This window comes from Rhyacophila brunnea, unplaced genomic scaffold (assembly GCF_057557595.1).
Source record: "Rhyacophila brunnea isolate RB1 unplaced genomic scaffold, BYU_Rbru_1.0 scaffold_22, whole genome shotgun sequence".
NCBI lineage: Eukaryota > Metazoa > Arthropoda > Insecta > Trichoptera > Rhyacophilidae > Rhyacophila > Rhyacophila brunnea.
In genome coordinates, this window is record NW_028232882.1 from 22065984 (window position 1) to 22081424 (window position 15441).

At 33.4% G+C, this 15441-nt stretch overlaps 1 protein-coding gene across 3 annotated transcripts; it reads left to right on the forward strand.

Annotated features, from left to right (window-relative positions):
* The first annotated feature begins 158 nt into the window (after window positions 1-158).
* On the forward strand, window positions 159-10290 carry LOC147070213 (phosphoribosyl pyrophosphate synthase-associated protein 2). 3 transcript variants are annotated; one of them, XM_085949500.1, is made up of 7 exons: window positions 159-267; window positions 3088-3201; window positions 3516-3635; window positions 4754-5042; window positions 5539-5708; window positions 5900-6005; window positions 6287-10290. In XM_085949500.1, the coding sequence occupies exons 2-7, from the start codon at window positions 3125-3127 to the stop codon at window positions 6590-6592; spliced, it is 1068 nt and encodes a 355-aa protein (XP_085805626.1). In that variant the 5' UTR covers window positions 159-267; window positions 3088-3124; the 3' UTR covers window positions 6593-10290. The 3 variants fall into 3 exon arrangements, with proteins under 3 accessions (XP_085805626.1, XP_085805624.1, XP_085805625.1); XM_085949498.1 differs by having other exon boundaries at window positions 234-374; XM_085949499.1 differs by having other exon boundaries at window positions 234-337.
* The last annotated feature ends 5151 nt before the right edge of the window (window positions 10291-15441 follow it).

Here is a 15441-nt window from a genome sequence, read left to right on the forward strand (position 1 = left end):
ATTAAGGAAAATATAAGTGACCTAAAAATACCCCAAAAAATCAAAAAAATTGTGACATGTTCTGTATCGTATGATATCGCAACAAAACAAAAATTAATTGACCTTTGACATTGTTATCTGAGTTATTATAACTGGCGACCAAATTAATATTTTAAGGTAGTCACGAGAAATACAAGAACAAAAAAATATTATAGGCATGACAACCATAACCAATTAAACAAACTAATTAAGTTAGTTTAGTCAATGGTTTACTGTCATTCGGCATTGGTAATTTCATTCATTGTGGCCGATGTGCTTTTTATGAGTGTTTTGTTATTATAAATATAATCTAAAGGAGGTATTAAAAATTCCGTTATGTTTATCAGCAAGACAAGGTTTTTCTACTTAAATTTTATATGCTCATGATTTGCCTTGTGACTCGTGCCCACCTGTTTGCAAAGGTCTTGATAATTTGCCAGTTGCCACGGCTTCCATGCTGCAGTTTGGATTTTAAAATTGAAGTAGTGCCTCGAACGTGTTTGGCAATTTGCTCTGACGTTTTTGCAATCACCAAAATTTCGTGCATCTATTCTACACACCATCAAATGCAGACGCTAATTTGAGAAGCCGATAAATACTTAATCCCTGAGTCGTAGATACCACCAAGTCGAGTCTATTATCAGAAATGATGTTTGCATCGTAAAACGCCCGTTTATATCACGGTCCATCATTATCAGATTGTTCGTAAATGCATGTCGAAGTTTTACGCAACCTTGTTTAGCCTTTTCAATGATTTTTATCGCAGTAGTTATACATTGTGTTTTTTTTCTATATGCCAAAGATCAAATGATTCCCAATACATATTACTCAACCATAAATCTAAGAAGTACTTATGGCGTACCACCGGCTGTTCACTAATGCAATTTTCATCACGCTATTCCCATATAATATTGTAATTCTCATGAAGTAAATAAATAATACACACTGTCCAAAAGTAGCATGCCCAATAATGCTGATTATCAAGTAATATTGCTGTCAGCTGTTTATTTGTTGTGTTCCTGATAAATCCACTGAACAGCTGTCATACAATAAGACTAACACGTTTTTCCATACTAAAATCAATTTTCAAGTGTTGTCTTACCGCTCACCCACCTTCATTTTGTTTACATTGTTGACTTCTAATCTAACATCAGTGATCTCCATTATTACATACACTCGATGGCACATCATTTAATTTAAATATTTCAAATTTTCTATTGATTCTTATAAAGTCTGTTTTATAATTAGCTAGATAATATCTCTATTATTCTACTGAATTTGTGCTGGTTTAAATGATATATTAAATGAACTGAATGAAGTGGATACGTCCTGTTTAAGAGGTTGACATACCTTCCTACATTCAAATATAATTTTTATTGATAATGGTTTTGAAACTAATTTTATTGTTAATCTGTTTATTAAACTGGCACTATGTTGTAACCGTGTAGAAACCTATCGCAAAGGTTTTATAAGAATGTTTTTGTTAAATCTACAATTTTTGAGTTGGGACTACATAACTAACTATCTTCAATTATTTCTCACATTCCAAGCAGAAAATGTATGTCTGCTGAATTGACATTTGATTGCTTCATCTTCCACTTCACTTCAACTGTTTAATTCTGGTTTTAACACCAAGTAGTTTGGACATGCTTGAAGTGGAAAGTGTGCTACGTACCGCGCCAACTGTCTACACTTGTATGTTAAATAGTTTTCAATTTTTAACAGAATACAATGTTATCATCTTTTTATAATGCTAATTTTAATACAAAGATGCAAAAATTATTGTATTTTTACCTATTTGCCTTAAAATTATAGTATATTTTTCTCAGAATCATTTTGTCATGTGAACACTGCCATGATGTTGAAAAGATATCCATAGGTGAAAAACAGCCATTTTGAAATGGGTTTAAGGCAGGCAATGCACAGGCAACGCATGTACTGCTACGCATTCATCTATCTAATGAAGAAATGTCCGAATGTAGACAGGACTATAATATATTATTCTAAAAATGGATTTGTAGTCGGAAACAGCTGTCTACCGAGTGACTCAAAAAATTGTAAAATTAAAAAAACCTTTCTGACAGTTTCTGTAATGTAAGCACCAGTCAATAATTAATGCTGCCTTTTTCCATATTAATTTATGTCATTAAACTGTATGTTGAATGATCGTAGAAAGTCAATTATTGATAAGTGCGAACTATATTTCAACAAAGTTGAGGTCCTTTCTAGTTTTAATCGATTCAACAGTGAATCATCATTCCTGCCAAATGGTTGCCTAGGCAAGAGTAACCAAGGTGATAACAACTCGGATTGGCATGTGAATCTCACTTGACGCCATCTTGTTTCAACTTAAATCAATATGTGGGAACGTAAAGTAAAACAACAAAAATCGACACGTAAGAATGCGGCATTACTGATAATCAAATGGTTTCTTCACATTGTCAATTCAAGTTTTTATTGGAACTAAAAAGGGTACTCTTAAAAAATGAGACATGTCATTTGGCCCAGGCACCAACGGGATAAATGCCATGTGGTTTATGGCGAAAATTGCATTTTTCAAAATTAGAACGTTTTAAATCAATACAGTAAGTACATTTTGATCGACGTGAGGATAAGGTTAAGTGTGAATCCCGTCCGCTGCGAAAACTTAGTTATTACGGCTGTAATAATTAATTTTTGCTTCATTTCAAAAGATGCCCATGTGTGATTTAGATTAGTGTTTTCACAATATTTAGTCTTAGGGTCGGGTCACTTTATCAAAAGAAAATATTGTCACTCAGGGTTGTTTTTAACTGTCTCTTAGTAGACAATAGATTGAGAATTAAAAATATGTCTCGACACAGCCCTCGTGGTACCCCGTACCCACCATTAATCAATAGCTCAAAAATTGTAGAATGAACAAAAATTTTATTGAAATATTGCCAAATTACTTAAATTTAAATCTATCCAAAATTGTGTTATTTGTTGTAAAGTTGCAACTTGTGCGCTGTGAATGTGGAATGGATTTTTATCAATCAACATATTATCATTGCTTGTCAGTATCCGTTAATGCATTTTTGAATTATATAGGTTTGGGGCGTTTCATATACCTCAGAAATCAAGATCAATGGAGGGACCAATCACTTCAGATATCGTCATCATAGGCGGCAATTCTCACGTTGAACTTGCCAATTTAATAGCCAGGTTAGTGAAAAACTTTTATGCTTTTCAGCACCATTTTTTTAATATTATTTGCTCTCTACAATCAGGTGAAGACATCGACCGCCTCGTGAAGAGGTTTCGTTACATTTACTTTTTCACGAGACACTGATGACCTATTAGATCTATATATTAGATCTATATAATAGATGATAATCTATTAGATCCATGCTCTGGTTTCGAATACATTGAAAAACGACATGTGAGCTTTGGCAAACCTGGACCTCGGATTTGAATTTTTCTTCGGAAGTTCTATTAGTAATTTGAAATGATTATTAAAATGAACATTTCTGTTTCAGCCGCCTCGGTGTAAAAAATGGTGGGTGTGCCGTATTTCACAAAACTAACCGTGAGACAATGGTAGAAATTGGTGATTCTGTACGAGGAAAAGACATCTATATCGTACAAACAGGAACAAAGTAAGATTAAAATAACAATGCACTCTTTAATTACCATTTATTTTGAATAATCTAGTCTGGTTACATATTATATCTTCACTTTTTTTAAATTTAAGTTTTTCTATTATAACAGCAACTTTATAAATTACAAATTCAAGACGTCCACGCCATAATATAAAAAAAACATAGAAATAGTAACAGTATTAAAAAATAGTATAAAGAGTAAATACAAAAGTAAAGGAAGAACAGGTTCTTCTGGCATTGCGGCCACAACGAAATTACTTTGCAATAGTGTGAGTGTCCTTTGAAAGCAACGATACCAACACATAAATGAGTTGCCTACACTGCCACAAGAATCTGACACCATTATACGATTATCCAAATCGCGAGAAGGTGTCAAACCTAAAGACAAGAGTGATGAAGATGATAGTATGGCATAAGATTAGTGTTCATGAAATATTTAAAATATATAAAACAACGTATACCTAGACTCATCCTCACGCAGGTGGAATATTATGTAATAATATCCGAAGCAAATCACATTATATTCTAGTGGAACAATTTAACTTTGAAATTGAGCCTATTACGGTTTCTTCTATTGCGTATGAATTACATGGGATAAATTTAATTATTTTTACTGTTATTATTTCCGAGTGCTCTTACATGAAGCCTATTGCCTTGTTTTATCTCATTTGGCTTTGCTCTAATAGTGCCTATACACGCGCATAGATTTACTGGCAACAATAATAGTGTGTAAATTAAACTATCGCAATTATAACTGTTTACATGCAAAATTGCTTACTTTCTCGACAATCTCACTCTTCAACCGTAACCGAGACACATTGTTGTCATTGTATGGTGCTATTTGATAGGTTGTGAAAATTGGTAAACGTCAAAATGCTCTGCGGAGTGTAGTTTGTACTTTTTCGGGCAGGATCGCTACTATTGTTCTACCGCGCAGTCATAGATATCGCACAAGTTCCAATTATCGCGTGAAAATTCTTGCCACCCTACGTTAATATGATAAGTCCACTTACACTATTCTTTCCGGTTATCTATCACTTATCTCCGTCAAACAGTCACTCTTCACCACCGGTGTTTTCTTAACTAGATACCTCTAATTGTAACCTTGTCCGCAGGGATGTTAACAATAATATAATGGAGCTGCTGATAATGGCGTACGCTTGCAAGACGTCTTCCGCCAAGTCGGTGGTGGGCGTGATACCGTATCTGCCGTACAGCAAGCAGTGCAAGATGCGTAAACGCGGCTGCATTGTCAGCAAGCTGCTGGCCAAGATGATGTGCAAGTCGGGCCTCACGCACATCATCACTATGGACCTCCACCAGAAGGAGATCCAGGGCTTCTTCGACTGCCCCGTTGACAATCTCAGGGCGTCTCCTTTCCTGCTGCAGTACATACAAGAATGCGTAACTATTTATCTTCCTATTCTTATTTTTCTTTTTTTGTCCCTGTTTTAAACCTGCAAACGTCAATCGTTCCGGAGTGACTCCACTAGTAATGCATATTCATTATAATTCTCACTCTTCAACTTTCCACCAGGGGTGTGTAGTAGTCATAATTTATGGACATTTTGGGTAGAAATACACCAATTCTGATTCCTTTTTTTAAAATATGTACGTTTTACTATATGTTCAGTTTTTTTAATTAACCCAATGTTTACGGGCTCTTTCAATTAATTTTTTAATTAACGTCTTGATTGCATTTGAAAATTAATTAGCAAAAACACAATTTTGTGCGGCCCGTAAGCATTGGGTTAATATAGATTGAAATAACAAACACTAATTTCATTTCGTATTTTTCATTTTAAGTAACGTGATTACGTTAATGTGTTGAAAGTGATTTTCTACAGCCATTTATTCTGTATTTCTTGTGGATATTGACTAATATGATGCGTATGTACAGATTCCAGACTACCGCAACTCGGTGATAGTGGCACGCAACCCTGGCTCGGCGAAAAAGGCAACATCTTACGCAGAAAGGCTGCGGCTTGGAATTGCTGTTATTCACGGCGAACAGAAGGAATCCGAGAGTGACGAGGTCGATGGGAGATACTCCCCACCCACTTTGCCCAAGTCAGTTTTGCTTTATAACCACACCACTATTATTAATATTAATTATTGAAGAGATCATTTAAATCAAATCAATGAATCATAATAATACATATTGAGAGTTGGCTTGTGTTTATATAATATTAGCAAATAAAAATCAATATACAGTGACTGCTATCAGATTGTATTGAGTGTAATCTGTTTTGGGTTGGCAGGTCGAGGACGATGGACGTGTCAGTCGGAGTGCCGGTGCACCCTGCAAAGGAAAAGCCGCCCATCAATGTTGTTGGAGATGTCGGAGGACGCATCGCTATCATGGTGGTAAGTAAACAATAATATATTTTACGGGACATGTATCCTAATCGACATGCTTGCATTTGTAAATTTATTACAAGTTCTCTATTGACAATTGATGGTTAGCAGAGCTTCCTATCCAGTGTGCCGTTTGCGATTGGGGTTGTGTCACAAGATATTGTTACTTACAATGAAATAAAACTTAGGGTGCCTAAGTATTTCTTAGTGTACTGTGAAACTTATAATTTGTTGCTATGACACAAAAAAAGTTGTGAAGCGCTGATCTAAATGAATCTTTCATCTTTCAGGATGATCTGATCGATGATGTGCAGTCGTTTGTTGCCGCAGCAGAAGTCCTTAAGGAACGAGGTGCGTACAAAATTTACGTGCTGGCGACGCACGGTCTTCTCTCCTCTGACGCCCCGCGCCTCATCGAAGACTCCGCCATCGACGAGGTGGTCGTCACCAACACCGTCCCGCACGAGCTGCAGAAAATGCAGTGCCACAAAATTAAGACAGTCGACATATCCATCCTCTTAAGCGAGGCCATTAGACGTATACATAACAAAGAATCTATGTCATACTTATTTAAAAACGTCACCTTGGAAGATTAGACTTTTATTTATTTTTGTATCAAGACCTTTTTCCTGAGAGACTTGTTATATGACCTTATTTCACTGGTGGCATTTGCCACCTCCAGGACTCCATTCTATTATTAATTTAATAACCCAATAGGATTATACACATACATCATGCTGTTTTAAATGTCGCTTGGAAAATGTTATATTACAAATAAACATGGTAACATAAGTCAGTGGTTTTCTAAAAATGTGGCCAGGGATGCCGCAGGATGTTTGAAAAATTGAATAATTCTAGACAATCTTAATTCAATCTTGGTGTTTACACGCTTTTTGCTATCTTCACAAAAATCACATTCAACTGTAAGACACAACATTATCTTCAAAACCAATGATAGATTGATAACTTTCATTGTTTTCTGTTGTGTGAAAAGTATGTTTTCATAATCTAATTTAAATGGTTTTTCCTTCTGATTTTTTTATCGGTATATTGGGTTGCCTTAAAAATGCATTAGACCGAACACTATTTCGAAAAATATTAATCAATTATAATCTCAAATAACAAGTTTTGCAGGTTAAATGTTAAAAAATAGATAAAAATATATCCAACACATATTGCATGTTTTTACTTTTTTTTTTTATCAAATACTATTTTTTTTATATTTCTTGATATTGTAATTTCATTATTTGGCATTATTCCAAAGTGATTTAAGTACTGTTATTTTTAACTATGTGATTATTTTCATTAAGAATACATTGGGCAGAATACTAATTTGACAAATACAACTTATTACTTTTATTAAATGGATTTAATTATTGGTCAAATTAGTGCTCCAATGCAGTCTTAGGACAAACCGAGATTAGCATAATGTGTTTCATAGTGATCTGAAATGTGGCTTGATAGTTAACAATAATTGTGTCATCACATTTTTTCCCCCTTATATGGGAACGGTTGTTGTTGCCAGATAGATCTAAATATTTTTTTAACATATTGGCAAGTTAATAATAATTATACAATGTTAGACAATATTGTAATGTTTCATGTTATATTTGCTTAAAATATTATATTATTATGAACACTTTACTTACCGTACAAAGCTTAGTAATTTAGGTATGCCAAATACCGGCGATGTTTGACAAAAATCAGTCCCATTCCAGAGGCACTGCAGATACTTTTTAAATTATTTACAATTGACCTCAAAAATCCAAACATCAGGCAGAGCGAGCCAAACAACGATGCAGTGATGCACCCCCATATGCTTCACGTTGAATATGCAATTTGTTTTGTATATAGCAGAGTTATATGCGTATAAAGACGCCACCAATGGCGTATGTGGTTTGTGACCATTGGCTACCATGGGACGCCACATTGGCGGGAGCGGTAGGTAAAGTGTCAATATTGCACTATTCGTGTTGTATATTTTATCTGTGTATAGAAGCAATATGTTAATAACTCAAGATCTTAATTTTTAGGCATTTGGGTTCTTTTATGTTTCAATTTACATAATATTTAGTTTTGTTAAGTAATTTAGTCAAGTGATATATTTAACACTTTAATATATCTGGGTGTTACATGAACATGTAACGCAAAGACTACAACATGCTGTCCTGAACATTGATAATTTCGGACATATCAATTTATTCATGGCATGCGCAGATATTGTACCAGTCTAATTGCATCTGACTGTTTAATATGGTAAACGCAATGTTTAGTATGTATGCTAGGTTTTTATTTTATCAATTGACGGAGCATTAGATAGTTTTTTTTTAAATTCTGTATCAGTTGCCATTAGTCGTCTCAGGTTAATAAGTTTACCATGCGGAACTCCTGTATTCAACTCTCAGTAGAATATAATAATCTGTCAATTTTTCAGTTAACGTACTGCATATTTTGATTTGGATCATTGTTGTCTGCACATATTGTTCTACTCAAGTGTAACTAACAACATAGTATGTATTTTCTCTGATTAGTAATATTATCATATGGAAATTATGAGTTCATCTGTGAATTTTATTCATATGTAGGTAATTACTGTCAAATGATGTTCCCCCTTTTTTCCTCCCCCTTCTAAAAATCTGGTTAAATACATACACATTGTGGTGATGGTATGTATCATCTGTTGCATATTATTATCAGCCAGGGTCGATCAACCACCTCCCGTCTGTTATGGTAATGTTGAAAATAGATATTCAGATCTATCTGTCACTGGATTTATACAAATTTTCCTTTTTATATAATTGTGCCAATGAATTTGAATTCAAACTTTTTTGAAGCAGGAAAAGAGGGTAAGCGCTAAAATCTCACATTCTTGTAAAAGTACTATAATTAAGATGCAAGGGTAAATAAAAATAGGTTTATTGTAACATTACATACACACAATTTCATAAATTACATAATAACTTATTTACTTTACTTACTGCAGTGAACATTTTGTTTTACTGTAATTCAATGATCACAAAATCTGAAAAATATTCTCATCTTTCCATTTAATGTAAGGGCCAGTATAGAAATTAATATAACTGAAATCAATGAAAAATATTACATTTTTTTTATATGAATACACTTGCAGTGTTTTAAAGAGATTTTAAGGTTTTTATGGTATGGCAAACGTATTTAATTATTCTTCTATGTATTTAATTAGTTTTGGTTCTGAAAGACATCATAAACACGAGTAAGTACTGATACTGTGGCTTGCGGATTACTTTGAAGTTTTACTCTTGCTAGTTCGCAATATGATATTAATGTATGTCAAATCAATCCATAGCCAGCTCGCACATCAAAACTCGTCTCGTTTGTAATGCGTCAAATACAAAACACATGTTGCCAAATGGAGCTCCGCACACTGGTGGAATGCGACTTTTTGGCTTGAAATAAGCATCTAGTGCTGCTAGCAACAAATCGCATGCGTCTCAAAGCCGCCAGAACTCAATACGCTCACCTGCGAATTGGTCATTCCTATACCGGCTCGCCGGAGCCGCATCTCAATATATCCACTTTTGAGAGGTTACGCGCGATTCGCTAGGTGCCTATGTGGGCGGTCTTCATATGCAACACTGGAGCGACGTTCCTAAAACACGCGTGAATAATTCCAAACCGTTAGCTGGATATTTTTTATAGATAATTATTCTAATCTTTATATTACTTTCAATACAATATGCTTTATTCAAAATTGTTCTTATTTTTTTCATTAACTTGATCCCCCAATATTTTGCTTGTAGTGGAGAATGTACAAAATAAACCTAAATCTTCGATACCTATATTGATAATGGTTGGCGTAAGAAGTGTAGAGATTCTCTACATTTCTGTAAGCTTAAAAATGTGTTCGGGTCATAATTTGTATCACTAGAGAACAAAATATTTATTTTATATTTAGGCAGATTTGTAAATTGTATATACTGGATCCTGATTTGTAAGAAGAGTATCTATATGATGTGTAACACAACTTGATGGAATGTTCACATAAGTAGTTGTGCAAAAGTTAATACAAAAGATTTGATGATTTGGAATACATATTACTGGGGAGTCATGCATGACTTCTAAATGATGGAAGTAAACAGATATATTTTTCTTATGTTTATGTTGACCAGGTTTAAATACATGTTAGGATTTATCTAGGAACATAATAACATATGGCACTATATTTTTGCAAGTTATCACTTCTTTGAACACATGGATATTTTAGAATGTAAATAGTAACTAAGCTTAAAATTTTAAGTACAACATATTTCCAAAATATTTATTGGTTATTATTGAGTTGTCCTATTCCAATATTCATTTATTTACTTTATGACTATGATGATACCTGGATGGAATGATCGACACATCGATAAGTTTATTAATTATGACTCACAGGATAAATTTCATACGAAACAAAAACTTACAAGCTATAAACTTTCCTGATTGGCACAAGATAAAGGTAAGAATACTACATTTGCGATCACAAAAGTCTTGTTGATTCATGGGTGATGCTTTGCGAATGCTAAAAATGGAATGATGGGCACATAATAAAATAACTTGGACCAAAGAGATTGGACAGTCTTGTCAGTCTTCAATCTCTTTTACTTGGACATATTATATTTGACAGCTAAATATTAGTTTTAAACAAATCAAGTCGATAACTTGAAATAAAATGAATCAGATAGATTATAAATACATACATCTGTTTTTTTATTAATAAATACAGTCGAGCTCGGTTATTATGATCACGGATGTAACGAGGAAACATTCGTTGACATTTTAGTTCATGATTTTTTCCATACATTTATTCACTTTTATACCGAGCTAACATACATATCGTCAAAATTTTTCTCAAAACTATTAATGTCTAGTTAAGTGTCTAAGTCCCTACCTAATTGGTGTTTTCGTCGACAAGCTTGAAAGAGTATCCATGCATACGGTTGAATGAAGATCCAAGGTTTGTGAAGAAAGTAGGTACCTACCAGCGTTCATTACAATAAACAACTTCTATTGTAGTTTATGAATGCCATGCTTGTTTCGGGGAAAAATTCTAATTGTGTATTTTTGTTTGAATTGCGATTTTTTGTGACTGCTCATTTAAAAATACCTATTCTCTGATATAAAGAGCAAATTCAGTCGGTCCCATCTTACTCGTAATAACCAAGTTCGACTGTATATATATGAAAAAAATAAGTGTTGTCTACCTACTTATAACAAAAAGGAATGGACATTTAATTAGTTGGATATTCGGCATTTGGATTTTTTCAATCAATTTTTTATTGTAGGATATTCGCAATTTGTATGTTGAAAATGTTGTTTCCCATAAATATATTTATGTATGTCAAGTTGGACTGCCCACTTTTGAAATAGCCAGTCGTTAGTGCTGGTTAGTGCTGCAATGTCATAGTTAGTGCTGTTGTATTAAAATAGTTATAGGCAATTCAATGTGGGCAACTTGATGTCAAGTTGGACTACCCACTTTGTAAAAACAAATAAAATTCAAAATCCAAAATAGCCAATCGTTAGTGCTACATTAGTGTTACATTACAAAAGTTATGGACAAATCAAATTATGACAATCGTCTAGTTGGAGTGCCCACTTTTTAAAAACGAATAAAATTCCAAATCCAAAATAGCCAATCGTTAGTGCTACATTAGTATTGGTAAGTGCTGCAAAAATTATCGTTATTACCATTAAATTACAAAAGTTATAGGCAAATCAAATTATAAAAGACGTCAAATTGAACTGCCCACTTTTTAAAAACGAATAAAATTCCAAATCCAAAATAGCCAATCGTTAGTGCTGCAAAAATTATCGTAATTGCCATTAGCTAAAACAAGTCTATCTATGAAATATCTAAAATTATGCAAATAAATCATACATAATTTTGAATATAATATACCTAGATTGAATAATTTTTTTTATCTATTATAGTTTGGTTTAAGCAGGGCTTAATGAATTTAAAAATTTAACGAACAATATTATGTGTAATAATGTATTCTTAATCCAACGAGAACTAATAGGTATGAATGAAAAAGTGTACACAATTTTGTCATATTGCCCAAATTATATCAAAACTAATATGGTTTGGTTTAGGCAGGGTTAAATTGAATATTAAATACCAACCAATACCATCTGTAAAATGTAGTTCAATAAAAACAAATACTTATTATAACTAACAAAGTTTAATGTGCACTATTTATGGCGGATCTTAACAGCCTACCTCCACCCTTTGCTGCTGTGACAATTTAGAGAAAGTTCTATTGATAGCCATCTGTGGATGCGACAGGTCGCAATAACTCATAAGTGAGACCCGTAGTTATAATTGCAAGCCAGTTATCCATCGCTTAGACTCAAATTGCCTTATAACATAAGTGTCTGAGTATGAATAATGTACCCGGAAAAGTGTGGGCGGCGGGTCCGTAGTGTGGCGAGAATCTATAGGTAGTAGACGGGGTAAATGCGGGAGTCACTGACGCCTGCTTGATAATGTTATTCTGACCCTCCCACCGTCTTAAAAAAATAATAATAAGTTATCATTGATAAATTTTAGATACGGACCCCCCTTACCACTTTTCTGTGTGTGCGCTCGGTTGCTTGGAATGTGTATATCCTTTACTTGAGGTTATATGGATACTATCCGTGAGTTTGTCCAACTGGTCTCCTCTTAGGAATGCTTGCATACTGTAGTTTAAACACTAGAAGATATCTATATTTCGCCACGCATTTTTCCGACTTATACGCGGTGTACATGAGAACTCTGCCATTCTTGGTAGTATTGACCTGTGTCTATGATAACTATCTTAGAAATCGCGAGTATCATTTGTTTGTTCTCCCAAGGTGCAGAACTAACTTGCCATTGGTGATGCTAATTGGGAGGGCAATAAATATTCCACCTATGTGAGGATGGGTATAATAGGTGGGCATTGTTTTATAAATTCATAAAAATAATGGGGTTTACTTAGCTCGTTCGTTGTACTTCCATGAGCCTCGAGACTACTGTTCCGTCTCGTGGAACAATGAAAAATGGCGCTCCGGTAGATAAACTATTATGCCAATTATTAGGTACATTAATTTACATTTTTAATAAATTTTAATAAAAAAACTTGTCTCGTCGTACACACCTATTTATACAAACAACAATAGGATTTTATATAGTTTTGTTACAACTTTTTGTTGCAATCTTATATTCTGATTAATGAGAGTTTTGTACCATTCCGTAGGATTTGGTTTTAGTATTTTACGATTCGCCTTCCGACGACATCTTTAAGGCGATGTCTTTACTTACCAGAGGCACCTAGCGGAAAAATACGAAGCTTGTAATTTGAGACATTTTTTTGATAATATACAATTTCAACTGTGTTAATTAATAAATATGTATCTGAATATTTTTTGTATGGAAATGTGAAGCGCCTAGTTTCAAAAGCCCATAAAACGGTTTTTGAAAATTTTTGAGTTAAATATGTATTTAGATGGATATTTTTGTTACCTATATGATGGCCAAAGATTGAACTTTAAAAAACGCTAAAAACCGCCAATACGTATCATCAAAAATTAGGGTAAATTTCAAAACCCGCTAAAATTGTTGGGTGTGCTTTTCAAATACCCCCAAAACAGAAAGCCAAAATACTCTATAGAATGTAACGAATTAAAAAATAAATACATAAAGTTCACAGATTCAATGGATATCAATTTTTCTCATTTTTCTCAAAACTACCTAAAATAGTTTTTCTCATTTTTCTCAGAACTACCAAAAACCGTTTTAGGGGCTTTTGAAACTAGGAGCTTCATGTATGATTTGTATGAAAATATTTTTTTATTTTAAGTCAAATTGTAATAAAATGTGAATTTGTCGCCGGACCCCATCTTATTATTACATATATTTTATGGTCATATTTATTATTAAAATTTAGTTTATTAAGTTTTTTAAGGATCGTTAATAGATATAGATTTTTGACTAATTCATAGTTTATTTTAAAAAACATCGATTTTTATAAAAATATAAATGAAATCGGGTAAAATAAACTATTATAAATGCACTTCTAAGCAAGGGAGGCGAATATGCCCGGCCCGATATAGATTGTAACTCAGATGATTTGGTTGTCAAACAGCCTTCTAAATGAGTTGGCCCGCTTCTCTCGACATTTTACGATACTCAATGCCTGCGTCAATAGAAGACCCGTGGCACTCACGAATTTGTACAAGCATACAAGCATCCAGATGCACCAGACACTAACGACCCTCATAATTAATGCCAAGTGTAATCGATAAGAACTTGCGGTAAACGCGGACAGTTTCCTATAAACTCTGTGTTTAAAACATGGAGGGTAGGGTTCGTGTCCGGACTTCATAGGAGTCTTTGTAGAATATACAATAATGAGGTTACTATATAAATAAAAATAAAATTTAAGTTAAAACGTATTTTTCTTTAGAAGGTAGGTTTTAAATAATAGCCTTGTATGGAGTATTCGCCACTGTTATGAGGATGTGAGAAAAAATTAGAAAATCAACAATTATTATTGATGCGTCATCAGTTATCACCATGTAGGGGGAGTGTTGTACCTTTGGACAGGGGCTTTATTTCGGTAGGTATTCATATTTTTGCATTATTATGTTCTAGGGATTTACGCACATATAACTCTGGCAACACTCAATCCAATTTTTAGTTCAGGAAAGCTGCCAAATTTTGAATTATTTAGAATTTGTGTTAGTATGCAAGTATTTGACTATTTACTGTTAATTTTAATAATAATTATTGAGAGATCATTGGATACAATTTGTAAGTGTAGTTTGATTTGTGAATTATTAATTGTTAAGTTAAAGGAATGCATTTTGTCAAAATATATAGGTACTCAAAAAACTTCAGCACACTTTTAATGTAAAATTTTGATTTGTTGTACCTTTGGACATATTGCTGGTTGTACCTATGGACGCGTCCAAAGGTACAGCATGCATAGATTTTATCAATATTTACATGATTTTAAGCTAATAAAAGCATATTTTTTAGATTATTAGTTATTAATGTTACAACCATCTTTAATTTGTCCGTTTTACACATTTTTTTCTGATTTATTTAATTTGATGAAAAAAAATATTCTTTTGGTTGGATTTGACATTTTTTCAAAATTATTTTCACCTTAGACGATAGGTAAACCTGATCGACTAAAAAGGCAATTTTCATTTAATGTCGACCCTAAAACTTTTAAAATTGAATATATAAATGGCTAGTAGTACCTATATTATTGTCTTGTATGTCCAAAGGTACAACATATGCTGTCCACAGGTACAACATAGTGGTGTACCTGTGCTGTGGACAAGTTCTCGGTCTTCAATTATTTGTCAATAAATGAAATTCTTTGCACCAAACATGTTTTTTATTTTGTAATTATAAACCCAGATTGATGACATCAAAAGCATTGCATTATAT